Below are 20400 nucleotides of genomic sequence, written 5' to 3'. Positions count from 1 at the left end.
TGCTAAAATTTTATTTAGAACAAATTAAGAGAGGTTCTTTTTTGTCTCGACGGTTTCACTGAGCGTGTGAAGTTTTACATCCAATTGTCGAAAGTTTTCAGCCCCTTACTCTCGTGTGAGACTGGGCGTGATTGCACTCAATATTGTACTTTGTCTTGTACTTTATGCGCCACCGCACAATCATTAAAGTTGAAATAGAATCTGGTCTGCTTTTTGGTCATCATCTTATATGGGCCGCCCACCCCTTTAACTTCGAAATTTTTTGATTATTTGTCATTGTGCTGAAATTAATCAGTCATTCTTTTTCTTTTTTTTGGTCGGTTCCATAGGCCATCACAAAAGAAGACTGATTGTTCGACCTATTGGTCGAATTTAAGTTGTTGGAGACCCATCGATAATTGCACAGTACGGGGAACTCATCTATATCGTTCTTTCTTGTTTTTGATGGTAAACGTAAAACTCCTGACAGTAGGACAATGCCTCAGGAGAGGACTCAGCCCAATCCCAAAGCAAGAAAAATCAAAGCGCTCAATTTACTGTCTTTACATTAAATGAGTTTATTTACCGAGTTTACCGATCGGTAACAAGTTAACACTCAAACATCTTTAATTACAATGACCTAAGGAGTGTTAATGCGCAGAAGTATAAAACAACGATGGATTCAAGAAACGCAAAAGCATGCAGCATCAACAGGGATAAAGCAATCGACCGCGACCAACGCTTCCTAAGTTGGTTAAGAGCTAAGACCGATTTGGTTTGCGGGCGCTTAGCTGAAAACTTTGCGCCCAAAGAAGTTTAAGAAACACAAAACTACAAAAAGTTTTTGTGGTTACTGCATTTTTTTCCACTACTTATTTATTTTTTCTTTTACTTTTTTTGTGTAAGCATCACTGGTTTTGCCAAATATGACGGAAATATTTAATGATTTCCGCTTGCAGTAGTTGTCCGTTGTGAGCTCGGCAAACGAAAACAAATCGGCGTTTCTTAAGTCAGCAAAAGTCGCACTCACAAGCATTCAGTCCATTATTTTAGGTCTCCCGAAAATGTTTGAATGGCCGAAGCCACACCCAGAAAAAAATGAACTAAAAAGTGAAAAAATTACATAAAATTTTAGGAAACATGGCCTAGAAAGGGCGCTAAGACCATTTATGGACTAAAGTTTAGGAATCCATGACCTAAACATAACAGGCCAGAAAGAAAAAAAGAGTATTTTTTAGGTCATAGACAACCAAAACTTTTCTAAACAAAAATATGCTACTCAAGACCTTAAATTTAGGATAGAAGAATGACCTAAGTTTTAGGTTATTGGAAACCTATAAATTTGAGAAAACTTTAATATAAAATTAATATGTGTAAGATATATAAATCTTACCATATATATGGCTTATTTAATTTTACTTTTAAAATTAATTTTAAGAAAATATGCCAATTTAACCACCACCGGCAGCCCCGAAAGTTTACACTTAAGTATAAAAATCCAATAAAAATCACATTACTGCAGCGTCGGAAGTTTGCGTTTGTATTGGGGGAAGGAGAAACCATCATGGAAGTTTTCTTCGACCCACACATTTAACTTAGTCGCTTAAGAAATGCAAATGATCGCCGAGTCAGCCATTTGACCAAGAGGTTGAACGGAAGTTGAAAACGAAGGTAAGAAAAACAAGAGCGCTAAAATGACAGTCCCCATAAAAGGCTTTTAAGTAGCTAATGGTTCGAATAACTATACTAACACTTCACTTTGAAGATATTTCAATTCTATCTTTATTATTTATACACTTTGCATTTAAATCGCCACTAAGCAGTCTATGTTTATTAATGCCCCAGATAGTAAGTACATTTTTTTTGGTGTTCGAAAGTGCAGTGTTACTAAAAGCTTATAAGAATTTTTTGTAAGTCATCATATAAATGTTAAATATTTTTATCAAGAATTGAATTTATTCATATAATTACCATATATCTTTGGAAGATTTTGTTAATCTAAATTAATATTTTTGCGTTTCATTTTTTTTGTATCTAAAATATTGATTTTTATAATAATTATTATTTTTAAAAAATGTTATACAATTGAAAATTTAAAAATCTTTGAGAAAATAAATAGATTGACCAAAGCGGATCAATATGACGTTTGCATTTTTTTTCGTATGTCGATTTTTGGTGATTGATTTTTTATTAAAAAACTGCAAAAAACAGATGCAAAAAAGGAGCATAAAAATAGTACGCTACCTTTTCTTGATATGTATCAAGCTTTTAGCATATATCGATGCTAGAAAATATCGATGAGTACAAACAGAAAAAGAACGTATTCTATGACAAATATAAATTAAAAATCATAAATTCTTTAACTCTTTAATTATTTTGGAATAGTTTTTTGTTTTGGCCATTTGAGGAAATGTTTTGAGGTATTCTAAATATAATTGAAAGCAAGTTCATTCCATAATCTTTCAATATGTATATATGTATTTATTTAATTTTTATTTTAAATAATAAAAAAAGTTTTGCATAAGACATCCGGAAAATAGATCCCATTAAAATTTTGTTAATTTAAATTAAACGTATTTATAAAAGACACTCTGACATAATATTTTGTAAAGTAATTGTAATGATTAGATCTTTGTTTTACCTAACTTTGCTTATGAATTTTTCATGTTATTAATTACTTCCTTCACAAAGTCATTTATTTCAGACTGCAGTCTGTTGCTCTCCTCCATAATTCGTGTCAATTTTTAAGCTCCTCTGCTTTATTATTTTCTTCCCTTATGGCCATTTTTTATGACTGTAGCCCTCGCTTCCGACCTGCAACCTCATTTGTAGTTTCCAAACTACAGACGGTTCGTCAGTCAATTCATTATAATAGTCTTCCAAATACTCCGTATACCCAGAAAAACAAATTGCCTTAAGGTAAAACATTTTTAGGCAATAAAATTGCTTAAATCTGTATTTTAGGCGACAAACATTAGGCGCCAAAAAATCTAAAATAAAATAAAAAGAATTATTTTTAAACCCTTGCAGAGGGTATTATAATTTTAGTCAGAAGTTTGCAACGCAGTGAAGGACACGTTTCCGACCCTATAAAGTATATATATTATTGATCAGCATCACAAGCAGAGTCGATCTATCCATGTCCGTCTGTCCGCCTGTCAGTCTGTCCGTCTGTCATTGGATAAAAACAGTCTCAGACTACCGTAATATTTTTAAAACCGGGTATTCAAATTTATATGTACATAACCAATAACGGTGGGACACTACCACAAACTGGGACACTTGTCAGGCGTAAAAGATGTGCCAGCTGCTCCTGTAAGTACCAAGACCAATTATGCGCACATTTCATGCATAAGAAAATTCAATTCCACGTTCATTTGCACACGCAAATCAAATTTATTTGCGGCAAACACACTTTTAGGCAGGACCTGGCCAGGCCACCAAGTGGCAGATGCCCTCCCCGTGCAAGTAGTTGAGTCTGTCTTTCCGTCAGACCCGCGGTTATAAAAATCAGAAATTTCGTCTTTGATAGCGATGTGACTGATGGATTCTTAAAGAGAAGGTAGTAGGTACATTTTCGCTTTTCTCAGTTCGTTCTACTTACTTTTTTTTTAAGAAGCATATATAAATTGGCCCATCTATCGGTTGCTTTTTAAAATGGCTATAAAAAAACGGTGGATACTCTTGAAATATAGTTTTTGTATTGAATATATCATATTTATATGAATATATTATATTATTTGTGAAAGACCACGTCCATATGGCTGCGCCAAAAGGCCTTGCAACAGGTCATTCGAACGACCCAATTTTTTAAAAGTAACAAATTGTACTTTTCCGTGAAAATTGAGTGCTTCTGAATAAAAGTTCCATATAAACTTATGTTCCATCAGGGTTCCGCGGTATAGCCAAGAACACTTTCCGATGCTAGAAATTTTTTTAATTACACTAGCTTACATCCGAAATACCCCCAAGCCAAAAATACAAATTTCTGGTAGAGTACGACTTCTGGATTACATGTATACAACTAAAAATGCTTTCTTTGTAAGGTTTTTGTCAGCTGTTTTTTCAAGTTTTTATATCTCGAATTGTGACCAACCGATCTTGATGCATTTTACAAAATTTTACTACCAAAAGATCAATATTTAACATTGTCATACTGAGTAATTAGAAAAAAATCCATTGAAAAATCCATATAAATTGAAATTTACTGTTGGCGTCCGACTTAACCGGACAAGCCCATTCTGCCAGAAATTCATTGGAAATTCGATTTCATATAGATTTTTTAAGTTCGTTTTTTTTGGCCGTTAATCACAATTTTTGAACATCTTAAAGGACTGTATTTAGAAAAAATAAAGTTTTATGTCGAATTTCTTAGTATTAGGGTTATTTTTTTTATGAGTGTAGCATGTTGTACACCAGCGGGTCGGTCTACCACACACAGTGGTTTGTGTGAATAATTTGCACGGCGAAACTTGTCAATGTGTATATGCCGCCAACTGCGATTTCATAAAATTACTGCCGTTCAGCGACGCTGTTGGTGCTCTAAGAAATAATCTTGTCTTTAAAAAATATATATTTTCTGTTTAAAGAAATATTTTTCTTGATTAAAGAAATATTTTTTCATTTTTCCAAATATTATATTTTCTGTTTTAAGAAATATTATTTCTTATTTTGAGAAAGAGTTTTTCTTTTTTTCAAGAAGTAATATTTCTTGGTTTAAGTGTGGTATTTCTTGTTTGAAGAAAAGAATCAGGAATTTTCTTCAAATGAAGGTGACTCGCTTTGGCGAAAATTCAATGACGATTTTTTTAGAATTTAGGGTGAAAATTTCTATATGTGTTAGGTCGAAGATGTTCTCTGCAAGAGTATAAAAAAGACGATAAAATTTTTTTGATCTGTACGAATTGCTATTTGTCTGCTGCTCCTGCTGCGGCAAAGTTGTTGTTTTATTTATTGTTTGCGCTCATTTGAGTCAATTACGACAAACGGAGATTGTTAATTGTTTTGATAGCGTTCTTTCCTCGGCCATTCAAGTCTAAGACAAACAAGCCGCATCCTGGTCATCCGACCTGGTGCTTTGCACTGTTTCCCTGGCTCGTGTTATATTATTTATTCGTTTGGAGTTAGCTCTTTGTTTTCGCTCGACTACGTTCATTTGCTGTTTTTTTGTTAGACATTTGCTCTCAGCAGTTGGCCTTTGTTTGCTTTTGGCCAATAAACGGCCATCTCAGTGCCGCCATAGCAGCTCTCTTGGGTCGTATTTAATGGCGCGTTAAACATTCCTTTCTTCAGGACGTCTCCCAATCCTAGGCATCTGGTGCTCAAATTCCTTGCTCCCCTTTTGCTCTGGACTTGTTGCCAGTTTATCAGGGTAAGATTTAATGCATTTTTTCCCCATGCTTGATAAAAGCGTAAGGTCAGGGTTCAGTTTTCAGTCGAGGCATATGCTTTTTCATAAAAGTAAAATGTAAGTAAAATGCCTTCAATTATAAGGTAAAATCATTAGATAACAAAAAATTATGAATTATGTTTATAAGCAATCTGTTATAGCACTACAAGTTAATTTAAAAGACCGAATATGTATAGCAAACAATAAAATTGAAAAAAAATGGGAATTACATTTTTGGCCGATTTATTTAAAGAAACACACTGCGCTTAAACAAAATACCGTCAAACAAAAAAAGAAATAAATTCAACAAGCCGCAGTTTATGTATCCTTGCAGCTTATCAAATATTAAATATTCTTTAAAATATCTTAATTAGCATTTTGCAGTTCTTTTTCATATAAAAAATTATCCGAATATTTTAAAATTTTTTTGAACTCGTCGAGTGGTGACTCGTAGACTCAAATTTGATCGAACTTGGGATGCACTGATTTTTTTATCTACTGCTTAAAATTTATCTCTGCGCTTGTCCCGTTGGTCAACTAAGGGTGGACGCCCAGATCGGGGTTGCTTATTATGATTTTTTGGGTCTTAAGCATGTTTTCTTTTGTCCGTTTCCTTACTTCTGCCACATCCCCATATCTCGGGGTGCCAGTATCGTTTAGATGAGTAAAAGTGGATAAAACTTAATTTTATTAAATTTTTCATTAGCAATGAAAGCAAAATAAAATAGTTCAAATTGATTTTAGCAACTTTACACAAACCAATGCAAAGCCCACTTAATTATTTTGATTCAAAGACCAACTTCATTTATTAAAAATGCCCGTACCGGATAACCTTGCAGTAATTTTTCGGTTCTCTATGCCTGTGACAAATTCCAATAAAAAAAATTCTAGGAATTGATTTTGTGGACAAAACAGTCATTAGTAAAGACATTTGGACACTTATATGCTAGAGTCGTCCGGTTCGGTTCGTTCCGACTTATGTTCATATATACTACCTGCAACAGAAAGACAATTAACAGGAAAGTTTCACGCAGATAGTGATGCTGATCAGGAATGTATATACTTTGTAGAGTCGGAAATGTCTCCTTCACTGCGATGCACACTTCGGGCTGAAATTATAACACCCTCTGCAAGGGTATATTAGTAGCATTATCACTGCCATATGTGAATATAAATAGTATTAGGCTCCGATTTTTTATTTAAATTTTAGATATACACTTATTTTCTTGACTTCAATTTGGTTTGTTGAAATAGCATACAATAAGACAATTGGTTTCAAAAGTTTGGAATTTTAACATACTCAAAAACACATGTTATGTTGGAAATGTAATAAACGGGACTCCCAAGTGTCTTTTCCAAATGTTACTTGTGGAGTATCGAAAATCCTGAACGTTAAATGTCTAGACAAGGGATGGACCTGGAGCCTGTGAATTGTAGCTGTATAGTATCAGTAGATTAACTTAACGTTATGTTTACCTAACTTCCATTTAGCCTGGCATTTTAAATTTTTTGTGATCGGATCTGGAAGTACCTCACACGGCTTTTGCTGATTCTTTTGCCTATCCTGAATATCTTCCGATCCAATATTCGTAGAGGAACCTGTTAATATTATCCATAAGACATAGTTTAATTACAGCCCAAAATATTACCTTTTTTAATTGTGTGCACGGACTTGGCGATTTTACCGGGTGTGTCTTGCCTAATTTTAACATCAGAAATTTTTTGTTGTGAATGTTCAACTATCTCTGACTGCTCAGTCAGCGTTGGAGCGTTTTTCATAGCGCTCTTTTGACGTTCCTTTGCATTTTTAAAATCCGCCTCCTTGGAAGGTATCTTATATTGCCAACGAGCACTATGATTTGTTTGAGGCTTGAAATCGATAATGCCGATTAGGTGATCCGATTCCATGCCCCTAACTGGCGCGCCGGAAGACCGTGGCCGTTTCGTCTCGACCACTGCAATGTTAAGGGACATCAAATTTGCCAGCTTTTGGACCGTCTGCGGCTCCTTGGTCAGGAGCTCCTTTGCCAGCAGATCCTCCGCAGAGCGGTCGTTCCGTTTTTGTATGTAGTGCGCCTTAAGGGACTCATTGCTCCTGCTTAGTTGTGCAGCTGCTTTCTTCAACTCGAGTGTCCTGTTATGCTGTGGCGTTCGAGCGGTCTCCAGAAGCAGGCTGACAGGTGAGTTTTTCGACCAGATCAAATTATCCGGCATTTTAGTGGCTGCTTCGCTTGCGACCACTTGCTCCAATGCCACCGGCCGATGTACGTCGTGGGCATTCTTTGATTGCTGGCACATAAAAATTACTACTGAAAGTAAAAGAATACGCATGGTTTGTTTATATATGTATAACTCAAACAATTGTTTATCCTGAAATCTACAATAATCTTTTGAATTTTTGCCAAAGGCTTATCACCGCTATTTGAAGAAATTTTTTCTTAAATTAATGATTGTTTCTTTAAAAAAAAGAAAAGCAGTCATTGTTTCGAGAAACTATATTTCATACATTGACAGTTCCGAACTAGCGATATCCCTATGTACCCGTGATGTGGACCTAACCCCGTTCTATGCACTCGCTCGTCATTTTGTCGAGAAGTTTATACCGGCATGTATTAGGCTGTGGTCAGTAGCGAACTTCTGCATTGACTTTCGCCACAAAAGGGGGGCTGGTAGCACGCCTTTTATCTTTTCCTGTCGACCGCTGCATAAGCGGAAACAGGGGGAGGCCGGTTTTAACCCAACGGTCGATTCGCCCAACCCTTCCTCTATTCTAACAGAAACATTCACTTACCGTTGCGCCAGCGATTCAGTTGTTTCGAAATGTTTGTAGCACCATCAATTTTATTTAGAGCCATAATGTAACTTAAAATTTAATAAGAAAACAATTTTTATGTTTCAAAGCTGTTGTTCTCTTGTTCCAAATTAAAGTAATAATAAAATGCTGACTTCTTTTTAAATATATAGTTACAATATCAAAGGTGACTTGTTAAAAATCTTATGGCAGCTCAGATTCCTTTTTTGTTTTCCGAAACGCTTCACTAACAGGGTCAATTAGTGAGGACCTTTCTAACAACGTTTCTCATAATCAAGCATTTTGGCTTGGTCTAGATTTTACTAAATACCCAATTCCGCCACCAATTTTTTGAAAACCATGGTCATCATCAAAAAGGTTCAGTCCCAAACGTGCCATTTCTTTTTTCGCTTAGAAAATTTTCTCACGCTTTTTGGCTAGTCCTTTTAGTGGTGTTTAAAGGTTGGTAGACTTTAAGTGCTACACCGTTCTTGTGGTTTGGCTTCGATTTTGTTTACCGTAAAACATTTGCCATTCAGCGTTCGTGTATCGCTCGTCACCTAAGCGCATGAAAAGTTTTTCTATCTTACCTTACTTCATGCTTTGTGTATATTTTTTATGTGCACTTTACTGAAAGCACATCACGTTTTGTACCTGATTTGCTGACAGTCCTTGGACATTTTAGACAGAACCCATCAATGGGGAGCTTTTTACCCGAGCTGCATACAAAATTCTGATCAAATAATTGAGATTAATTGTTTCGCAAAGTATTTCGTTAAAAAACAAGAAAAGAAGCAAACTTCGGCAAGCCAAAGTTCATATACCCTTGCAGCTATTGCAAAAACTAAATATTCTTGAAAACATTAAAATTATGATTTACCTGCGTATATGTTATATTAATATATATATTAAGTCAAAAAGATTTTTTTAAAAAAATTAAAAAATAGAAAAGATACATTTAAAAAAACAAATTATAAATTTGTATTATTTCTATGGGAGCTATATGATATAGTCGTCAGATTTTAATGAAATTTAAACCGTAATTCTAAAATGTTTAATTATAACTATATGATTAAAAAATACAAAAAAAATTTAAAAACAGCAAAGTTATAATTTTTTTTATTTTTTTCCAATTGTTCCTATGAAAGCTATATATTGTAGTCGTATTCTGAATTAATTAACCATTACAATATGTCGAAGAACTTAAAAAAAATTAAAAACAGCAAAGTTATAATTTTTTTATTTATTTTTTGCGATTGTTCGTATGGGAGCTATATGCTATAGTCGTCCGATCCGTTAAACATTTTTAAAAATAAAATTTTTTCAGAAAATCTTATATTACACGGCTCAAAAAATTGAAAAACGGGCTAAGTTTAAAAAAAATAAAATCTTTAAAAATCCCAGCGTGAGCTAAATTGAGTACCCTCGCAGAGAGTATTATAATTTCAGTCAGAAGTTTGCAACGCAGTGAAGGAGACATCTCCGACCCTATAAAGTATATGTATTCTTGATCAGCATCACTAGGAAAGTCGATCTAGCCATGTCCGTCTGTCTATCCGTCCGTCTGTCCGTCCGTCTGTCCGTTCGTTTTTACGCAAACGACCCGCATCATCTTTGAAGAAATACGGCCCAGTGAACTTTCAATAAAAATTCTATAATTTGGAACCTTTGTTCGTTTGTTAAACGATTAAAATATTAACCAGGGTTACAAGACAAAAAACTAGCGTTAACTGTAAAAACTAAGGCTGCCAAAAAGAAAGTTGCTAAAAAATAACCATTTATTTACAATAGAAAGGTATGCCTTGAAATCTGAATCAAGCTAAAGTACTTTTTAACTCTGTTTCCTTAACATATCTAGCTTAGTTGAACATTGGAATTCAAACTCTTTGGACATAAATTCAAATTTTATTTTTATTTTTCCGTGCTAAGCAACTACCGTGAGTTGATCTTGTTTTGAGTTTCTATTTTGTCCTAATACTTATTTTTATAGGACAAAGCAGATCACCATGTGCAGCTTTCCTTGCTATCCTTGCGCCGCTTTGTGTCCCTGCGGAGGTAGTGGACCAAGTGGATTCTACGATCCTTGTTTTGGTCCCTACAACGGTCCTTTTAACTCTTGGTGTGGGGCAAGCGGTCCTGGCTTCTGGCGGGGTGGTTGCTGCTAATTTTTGTCGTGGGTTGCAAGACCAAAAAGAAGCTTTAGCAACTTTAGTTGCTTGCAAAAAATCGGAAACGTTAAACGTAAACTCGTCATATTTTTACAAACCCTACTCTTAATATGAATTTCCAGTCGAATCTCTTGCAATGGCTTAAAACGGAAAAATAAAAACTGTCGAGGACGAAGATTAATCTCTTTAATTGTGTAGCTGTGTTCTAACATGTCTGATATGACAGTCGACAGACTTTCACGCTTTGATCTAGTGTTTACAATTTCCGAGGTCCCGACGTACGCTAGATCGACTCGGATTTTGATTCTATATTATAGGGTCGGAAGCGATTCCTTCTAGCTGCTACAGTTTTCAAAGAATTTATTATACCTCTTACTCTATGATTTGGTTATCGTTTAAAACGAACTTCTAAAATAATACATTTATTTTAAAAACATACACGGATACCATTGACTAAGGTCTAACCATGTATTAAAATGTCGTGATAGACTTTCACGATTTGTGGGCTTGGCTCCGTTTTTAAATAAACTATTTGGACGTGCTTATGTTCTTTATTAAAAAAAATGTTATAGTAAACCTAAATACACCGCACAATTTGAGAAATTAGGGCTGAGTATTTTTTTAATTATGTTTAGTTTTCTTTTATGTCTAAAGATATTGACAACTCAAATTTCAGCTATCTGGCATAAAAGTCTATAGTTAAGTAAATTAAACCGCGTGAGATGTAGGCATTTCTAAGATGTCGAAACGTCGGAAAGAACGCCCTAAAAAGCACAGAGGAAATTAACGTGATTGTATTCATTTACACTCACACAAGGGACAGGGACACACAGGAGACGGCTGAATAAATGAAATGATATTAGCCGCCATTTTCAGTGGTTTTGTACGAACAAAACGCGTACACCACATGTGTGCAAATTAGATTTTACGGAATAACGCATACTTTTAATTACAGGCAGCTTACAAATTTTTTTTAATATGAATATATTTGCAATTTAAAATCTTTTAAATTAGAGGCTTTTGTCTTTACAAAAGTTAATGAAAAATTAGGTAAATAAAAATGAAGGATAAGTGGGCAAAATAAGTTTACAAACATTATGATATTTCAGTGCAAAGGGTATGTAGAGAAATATATCTTTTCTTCAAAATATACATAATTTGGGAAAGATCCAGTAGTAAGAGTCAAAAAAATTATGAAGTTTTTGATGAATTCATATGTGTTAGTGCATACATAATTTTTCCAAAAAATATCTGAAAACCAAAACGGATTAAAGTTCTTTGCAGTTTTAGTTTAAATAAGATTTTAAACACGCTTTACTCTAAGATCCAAAATCTTTACCTGCACCAACTGCCGGTTGTCGAACGACTTGTGCACATTATGTATTTATTTATTTCGGTGAATGAAATGTGTATTGGTTGTGTCGCTAAGTGAAGATTGATTGTTTAAACTACAACAGAAGCACGAACAGAAACAATGAATGGTGTGCTTGAGGAATGCAAGGCACAACGTGCAGTCGAAATTGATTGATTTGCCATAATGACTGGCAATAGCTAGGAAAGCTTCTTTGAGTTCTCTATTTGAGTTTTAGTTCTCCTTCCCAGTGTCGTAGCCTAGTATTCTTTTAAACTAGAGCACGGAGCGCGGACAGGAAAAAACGGCAAATTATTAATCAATCACAGGATGATTTTGAGGATTTGCTGTGCATGCATAAAATAAAAGTAAAAAAGAGCGAACGCTATAGTGGAGTTCCCCGACTATTAGATACACGTTACTTAGCTAATAAATTCCAAAATAAATATTTTCCTAGAAATCTGTCGCGATTTGGTCGCCCTCCGTGTCTTACAAAGGTCAAAGCATATCCGTTTTGAATTGCTGTGAATTAAATTTTAGCTCAATCAGCATTTACATTTTTGTATTTCCAATAGCTTTAAAACTGCCAGGATACACGAGAATTGCACATACGCAGCATATAACGACCAAAGTATGGTAACAAAAGGTTGGATTGAAAACAGATACGGAAGTTTTTTTACATTTAAATTACGACTTAGATTTTGTTATCAAAAACCTTACCTGCCGAGAAGACTAACAATGACTAGCTTAATTTTTCAAACCAAGTCTCGCAAACAGAAACTTACACAAAGTTAAAGGAATTACCAGTTGATTCAAACAGTCCACTAGTTTACTTGGGCATTTTTTTTTTTTGGATACACATAGAACGTGTTTGGAATTCTACAACTTAATAGTTTATGTGTTCCTTTTTGTTAATGAAATCAAAGCGAGCAAGTGAACGAATGAGCTGATTGCTAGATAAAGATTTCCATAGTTGGGGGACCATAGTAAATAGCTTTAAATTTATATATGGAAATGCATAAAGTTTCTTGGGCATTAGCTGTAGTTTTCAATCCGCACCAAATACGTGTGGGAACGGAAGAAGAGTTTTAGAGAGCTACAACTTACTTGCCCCGTTCACTGCACACTTGCTTACGCCTTCTTCGGTGGCCAACGAAGCGTTAGATTTTTAACTGAGTTCTGGAGCTCGGTTAAGTGCTGGCCCGGGACGAAAAATCGAGGATGGAGATCTGTGTAAGCCCTGTTTAAAGTTCGAGCAAAGTTTTAATTTGAATTGAAATGCGAATGCAGTTGAAGCGAAACGGTTGAAGCTGCATGCCACCTTGATTGACGCAATGAATGATTGCCTGGAATCGAATTCAGCTTCTGGTGCGTCAAGCTTAAGGCCTTTAGAGAGTAAAACAGAGGGCTTTGCAAGTTTTTGCCTAGGATTTAGGTTCCTGACAGTTTGGGTATGCCAGCAATAAATTGAATCCCAAACAGAGTCTTTGACTAGACAATTAGTTTCAATGATCGATTGCTTGATTTTTTCAAAAATGCTTTCGCTTTCGGGTTTAAAACTTGTAAGTATAATTAACGCGGTAAAAATGTCGTGAAGATCGCATTCAAGATACAAAATTTCTGATATTATATTTCGTGTCAAAAAATAAATAAATATATAAACTAATATACTTTTAAGAGGCGCATTTTATGTTCCATTTTATTTATTTATTTATTTACTCAAGTGTTTATTTATGTTTCTTCAAAAAATTGGATTTGATTAATTTTGTATGTTTAAGGATCGATCGTCACGACTTTTTTATCTCGTTAAGTGGGGTTTTTGTTTGATGTCAGAAATTTTGGTTTGAAATATAGTCAAAGTACCCCAATATTATTACCACGATTTTAACAAAAATAACTTTAAGCTATTCTGTAGCACAAATTTTATTTTAACAAACTACTTTTAGGAAGACTTTAAAGCTGAACCAACACTAAGCTACAGACAATATTAAAGCATAAGTATTAGTTCAAAACTAAAGATTATATATACGGAAGACTCTAAAGCCGTAGTCTTAGGCCTTGTTTTTAAGCCAAATTAGTTATATTTAGACCTTATTGATAAATTTTTCATGACAATAGTTTAGTTTCTATGATACATAAGTTCAGATATAATTAAGTATATTTTCCAATTAAATTAAGAAACATTAAGTTTGCCCAAGTCTTTTTATTTGGAACCGTGTACTGGGACGTCTTCACTTCTTAATGACTCCCTATTGGAGTTAATATAGATTATGTACGCCATCAGTGATTTTTAAAATTTTTAAAAACAAATACTTAGAAACGTAAAAAAACTTTTCTTTGAGAAAATTAGATGTTACTGTTAAAGCTACAGGGTTATCACCTTGTCTAATTTTTCCAATCCAACACATTTTTCGCCCCGCCCATAATACTCATGCAACGATAATATCTTTTTGTTTTAGATCAATGCCATTAAATACTTAAAAATATTTTCTTTTAGTGTTCCGGCAACTTTACAGTATTGGAAATTCCTTTTACTTTCTGGAACATACATATTAAAAACAACTTTCTTGTTCGGCAAAGAAGACGCCCACAACAAAGGCATGTTTGTCCACAGACAATGCTATAACATAAAGGGCATAAGGGCATCCTGAGGCAATGGGGTAATCTTATAAGAAGAGGGGCAGAGTGATCTCTGCACATGCACAACGCGGATGGACAAACCTGTTGTAATGATAGCCAATCAGCCATAATTGATAGGGATACCTTTGCAGAGGGTATTATAATTTTAGTCATAAGTTTGCAACGTATTAAAGGCATCATTACCGACTATATAATATATATATTCTTGGTCAGGTTTACAAGGAGGGTCGATCTAGCCATGTCCGTTTGTTTCAACGCAAACTTGTCTATCAGCTTTAAAGTAATTTGCGTATATCTTTTTATTGCAGATAAAAATAATGATTAAATAAAAAACTAATAAAATATGTGTACATGACGAATGTTTAACCTTTTACCTTACCTAAGTACTTATTTCCTTAAATACCTTGTGCCTTACCTAGATCTAAAAAACTAGTACTTTCCCCACTAGGTAGTCGGAATGAGCTGGATGGGAAACTATATCCCACGGGAACCATTTTGAAAAAAATGAAAAACAATATTTTTTATAAAACCATTACAAATTGTTAGAAAATACAAAACTACGCATTTAAGTTTATTGAAATCGGAAAACGATATCAGAATGCTGCCATAGATACGCTGAAAATCATCGTATCTTCAATGCTTTTTAACAAATACGCACATAATTCAAAATTTAGATGTTCCAAATTTTTTTTTTGATTTTTGCAATAGCAGCAAGGGAATATAAATTTCGGCCTGCCGAAGTTTGCTTCTTTACTTATTGTTTATTAAGAATTGCCAATAATGAATGGTTTGGCTTAAGCTTTAAGTCTTGCATATGGTTATTTATTGTGCACATGTTTATTACATCGAAAGAAAAATTGGCAGGTTAAAAGGCTTAATTGATTACATTGTAAACTATGACTGATTTTTTTTCGCGCGGATTTACACGTCGTTACCCTCTTACCCACCGATGGGCCGTCGTACCGCACGAGAAGATAAATGCGAGATACTATAAAATCATAACAATGTTTCTCTAATTAGGAGTGGTAAAACGTTATCAGATTGACATAGTAGCATAGTGAACTGGTATTTTCGTAATTATCAATATGCACTTTTTGGAAGCTAAATGATAAAGTCGATTTTATTTTATTATTCCGTTTGTTCTAATGGGAGCTAAAGTCGTCCGAACCGGCTTCTGACTTTTGTACTACCTGCAGTAGAAAGACATCTTTTGGGAAAGTTTTATGCAGATAGCTTTAAAACTGACAGACTAATTTGCGTAGAAACGGAAAGACGGACGGACATGGCTAGATTGACTCTCCTATTGATGCTGATCAACAATATATATTCTTTACAGGGTCGGAAATATCTCCTTCAATGCGTTGCAAACTTCTAACTGACCATCGTTATCCAAAATTATTTATATTGAACATTATCGATGTTTCACCAAGCCTACTTATTACACCTATAACCTCTTAATATATATAAATTATAACTTTAACTTGTTTCCGTACAAGTGAAAAATCTTTTCTCGCCCGGTTACTATTGTTTTTGCTTGCCCTGTAGGCCCACTAAGGCCATACATACTTAATGAGGATTTAAAATGCGAGCTCATGCAATTTCTCACGCAAATCCTTTTACTGCACATTTGGCTTATGCCAGGGGCTTACGTACAATTTCGTCCGCCTCACTCAGTCCTTGGCCACACCCACTTTCTGGACCAATGTGATTCGATGTTGTTGCGTTTTATTTACCCTGCCACCGCTGAAGGGCACACCGCCGCCTACTTTATTGGGCACATAACAAAAGATTACAGTCACAACGGTGAGGAATATACCGCCAGGGGGAAGTCAAGGAGGAGTGGAAAGCCAAAATTTCGTTTCGGACCTTGTCCGTGGGCGTAGATGTGAGGCGATAGGAATCTTTATGTCCACTTTGCTATAAAAATATTATGAGAATTTTATTTATCTAATATTCCAATTTTTTGTGTATTCTTTTATTTTGGTCTTTCGGCTTGTTTGTCCTGGTTGTGCGTTTATTGGTCAAGTGGTGGTGACAAAATGCGAGCAATTTAATACAAATCTTTAGCGTTTTTGAGGTGTGGATATTGGTTTAGGCTTCTGTTTCACTTTTTAAATTAAGAAGAAATGCCTTCATATTGGATTTTATTTCCGCACTTATTGAAAACTGTAGATTCGTAAGCATTGGGAAATCATTCGATAATAAAACTCAAACAAAATAAAAAAAAAAAACGAAAGAGGAGTTCATAAAATTTTCAAGAACTTAAAGACAGCTAAGAGAAGACAAAGTTTTCAGTATGTATAGTATGGGTAGACAGTTATTTGAATTATTTGCATGTAGCGAAGAAGTTTTTCAAATACTCAAAAGTCAATCCATTACTTAAATGACTTGAAAATACTTCAATGAGTAAAACAAGAGAAAAGCAATGGATTCCTAACTATATTTTACTAGTTTCCCCTTTTTCCCGCGAGCTGCTGATGACTGCCCTGTCTCGGGTGTAAATATTCAATGACATTTCCTTCGTAAAATTTGTAATTGTTACCATTTCAATACATGCTTAGCTGCTTGGCCCGCTTTTGTATTTTGGCAGTCTGACAGTCTGGCGCATTGAGTCGCACTGACAGTTCGGAAAGCGCCAAGGATGCAGACATATTAAAGCGGCGCCAGTTGGACGATGATCCAAGGGACTCTTCTCGAAATGAGGGTCAAAGTATATTTTATAGGAAAGGCTGATGAAATGCACTTGAAAGTTCTAATGGAAAACTTTTTCATAAGTTTTTAGTTAGATGGTCCATTATTGTTTAATCACAATTAAAGTAGAATCAACCCCTTCATTTCGAAATTACGGGTTATCTTTGGACCATTTGCTAGTTCAATTCTATGATTCATTTGATACAAAATGATTTAAATACTTAATATTACTATTAAATAATACGTTTTGGTATTAAAATTCCGTACTTACACCCAGAGAAAAATCACGGTAAAAATCATGGGGTGTTGTGTTTAAATCAAAGTGTGTTACACTTTCATTTTTATTTTTAAGTATGGAAAAATGTAGTTTTAAAGCTAAAAAAAATTAAATCTACAATTTCCGACCAACTTTAAATCTAAAGTTTATGTAAAAATGTCATTACTCACAATGTGCCTAAGGTGCTATAGCAGTGTTAAAATAACATATAAAAATGTATTTCATTTGTGGTTTTTTTTAAACAATGTTCTCGATATAATGTTTATAAAGTTTCTTGTACAAAATAAAATAAAATCTTACTTAATCTATCTTATCTTTATTTTAAGATTTTTGTTCAAACAAATATTGAGAAATAAGGGAACTTTGTGCTGACTTTCAAAGCGCCAAAAAAAAGTTACCCAACTGCTGCCTTATTCCGTCCGAATAAGTGGTTGAAATTAAAAAATTGAAAAGGGGTATTAAATCTAAAATTTGTTCTTTTACAAAACCTATGAATTTTAAAAAATATCAACAATTAACATTATGGCGTTGTCTCGAACATAAAAATTGTTGGCGGTAGTGCGTAGGTCATTGCAGAGGATATACAATATGATTTATTTTTAATTTGAAACCGATTGGTCAATTTATAGAAGATGAGTTATGATGTCAGCAATTTTCAAAAATGTCGTTCTAAGAAAAAGGCTTTTTAAGTTTCAGATGGAGATTTATACCTGCCAGCGGTCGCTCAATAGAACGCTGTCATTCAAAAACTGTTCAAAATACGATCTTGCAGCTTTAACAAAATATTTTTGAAAATGTTAACTTTCGAATAAGCCAAAAAATTGTTTTTAAACGGGGTTGCACTGGTATAAGCCTTCAAAGCACTTGTAAGTCCCCAGCCAGCCGCTGGCGAAATGGGTCTTCAAAAACTGAGGGCAGAACCTAAAACATAAGCTGCGGAGACCCGAGTAAGGCAATGCAAAATCGATGGCCTAAAGTGTTTAATTGGTTCACAACTTAAATAGATTTAGCATCAAAAAATGTTCAAATGAACTTTGCATAGCCCACATCTCTATTCCCAAACTTTTGATAACAAAAAACGACAAGAACAACAGCCTTTATTGCAACTTACTGAAGAAAAGAAGGGAAAAAACACAAAGAGAGAACGGCTGCGGAAGGAAAGTTTGATGACTAATAGAAAGCCAGGCAATAAGAAGAGGAATGCTCCGCATCGGTCTTCCAATTTCAATTCGCTGAATTCATTAGACGTAATTACAAAATCACAAAAGGATGCAGAAAGTGCGCATATCACGATGAACCAATGGTCCGTCAGAGCCTCCGCATTGCCCAACCTCCAGTTCTATTCATTCTTACAGGCTTTGGCTATTGAAATCTGAATATTTAATTGATTAAGAAATGAGTTGAGGCGAGATTGGAGCCGCTTGCCCTAGATCTGTTGAGGCTGGGGATTCACGATGTTTTCCAATGCATTTTGATGCAATGCAATTTGAATAGTAATAATGTATTAATTTTGTTAAACACCTTTCTTTTGATTGCCTTGCAATCTAAACATCATATTAAAAATTCGAATATAAAGATGTGTTCATTAATTCAACAAAATTAAAGGCTCAAACAAAATTTGGCAAAATTAAAACTATGGCAAATATGAGTATAATGGAGCAAGCAACAAGGCCACAAAAAATGACTATTTGACCCCAAAAAAACCCCAAATGCATAAAATGTGCGACAATATTATACTGTCACAACTTGCGCGATGAACAATTCATAACCCAAGCTTTCTAAGGCAATACAGATTGTCTCAAGCAATTGTTACAAGTTGCACTTACACCCATATGCATCTTGAATTAGTCAAGCCCTTATTTGTATGGGGAACTGCCTTTCTAGCCGAGAAAATTCCCATCACGCAAGAGCTAATCTTTTCTTCGGGTCGGCAAACGCATTGGAAAAGCCGATGCTCACATATTTATGATCACTCAATTACTGGGGGCTGTGAGGTAGGAAAGTGGGAACTTATGGGCATGAATTATTTATTCCAGTTTTTTTTTCCTGAGCTATTTTCTTGTTTTTCTCCTCGATGGGCAGTGTTGAGTAGCAGTCCCACATTGTGTTTTTGCATTAGTCCTGCCCCGTGCCGAACATTAATGTTAATAATTTATGTGGGATATGTGCGGCAATGTACTCGTAAATAGTTAAAAATTATATTTGATTACGGCCGCCGTTGGTCGTAAACCTCAAACTCTGTAGTGTTACTGAATATGTTGTCTCCGGAATTGGAATTGATTTTCTTGGTTGGCTAATGTTTGGTCTCAGATTGAGATAAATTGTTTAGTAGTCAATTTGAGTAAGTGTTTAGCTAGGAGATGTTGTGAGAGTAACGAGATACAGGATAATGTGTGACAAGGTTTGGATACTTTACCGTTTCATACACAGAAAAAAAAAATAGGAAAACTGGTAATCAATTGGGTATTTTTTCATAACAAAGTTCATCTCACATGAGGCATATCAATTTGATATTTTCGAACATAGCAAACTGATATTTTCAAACATATCCATTTGGTATTTGCTCATATCAAATTGACATGCTGCACATCTCAGATTTGCCATATCAGTTTTGTAAGATTTTAACATATTGAAAACATATATAAAGCTATAATCTTATCTATTAACATTTTTCTTATATATATACATATATGGAACTCTCTTAAATGACATATATATTTATTTTAATAAAGTAGATAAAATAAAAAATAATTAAAGCATATAATAAAACAATATAATGATTTGTTAATAAAGATTTTTATACAACTATAAAAAAGTTTAAAAAAAACGTTAACCTTTTCCGTTGACGAGTTCAGCGAATAAAAACTTTTAGGTGCTGCCTCACCTCAGCAGGCTAATATACAACAATAACTAGTTAGATACAATCATAATGTATAATGTATAAAAGGTCATTTATAAAGTTTAAAAATCCCTACTCACCTTTTCTTGCGCTACACTTGTCGCCATCTTGCAAGATTCTCTCTTTTTCGACTTGAAAGAACTTTGAAAGACAGAAAAATTGAAAAAAATTGTCATTTTCCAACATCAAATTTAAACCCTAAATTTGGACAATAT

At 34.4% G+C, this 20400-nt stretch overlaps 2 protein-coding genes across 4 annotated transcripts; one reads left to right on the top strand and one right to left on the bottom strand.

The window, feature by feature from the left end:
• Window positions 1-6548: 6548 nt before the first annotated feature.
• Window positions 6549-8302, bottom strand: LOC108135205. 2 transcript variants are annotated; one of them, XM_017255829.2, is made up of 4 exons: window positions 8160-8302; window positions 7018-7677; window positions 6845-6967; window positions 6549-6792 (listed from the first exon to the last, which is right to left on the bottom strand). In XM_017255829.2, exons 1-4 carry the CDS (start codon window positions 8221-8223, stop codon window positions 6761-6763), a joined length of 879 nt encoding a protein of 292 aa, XP_017111318.1. In that variant the 5' UTR covers window positions 8224-8302; the 3' UTR covers window positions 6549-6760. The 2 variants fall into 2 exon arrangements, with proteins under 2 accessions (XP_017111318.1, XP_017111319.1); XM_017255830.2 differs by having other exon boundaries at window positions 7018-7674.
• A 1671-nt stretch (window positions 8303-9973) lies between these two features.
• On the top strand, window positions 9974-10502 carry LOC108135211. Of its 2 annotated transcripts, XR_001773891.2 has the most exons (3): window positions 9974-10096; window positions 10150-10400; window positions 10450-10502. XR_001773891.2 is itself a non-coding variant. In XM_017255836.2 (2 exons), exon 2 carries the CDS (start codon window positions 10166-10168, stop codon window positions 10322-10324), a length of 159 nt encoding a protein of 52 aa, XP_017111325.1. In that variant the 5' UTR covers window positions 9974-10096; window positions 10150-10165; the 3' UTR covers window positions 10325-10502. The 2 variants fall into 2 exon arrangements, 1 of the variants encoding a protein (XP_017111325.1); XM_017255836.2 differs by having other exon boundaries at window positions 10150-10502.
• Window positions 10503-20400: the final 9898 nt, after the last annotated feature.

This window comes from Drosophila elegans, unplaced genomic scaffold (genome assembly GCF_018152505.1).
Source record: "Drosophila elegans isolate 14027-0461.03 unplaced genomic scaffold, ASM1815250v1 contig_397, whole genome shotgun sequence".
NCBI lineage: Eukaryota > Metazoa > Arthropoda > Insecta > Diptera > Drosophilidae > Drosophila > Drosophila elegans.
The sequence above is the reverse complement of the archived record's forward strand: the minus strand, read 5'-3'. Positions and strand labels throughout refer to the sequence as shown.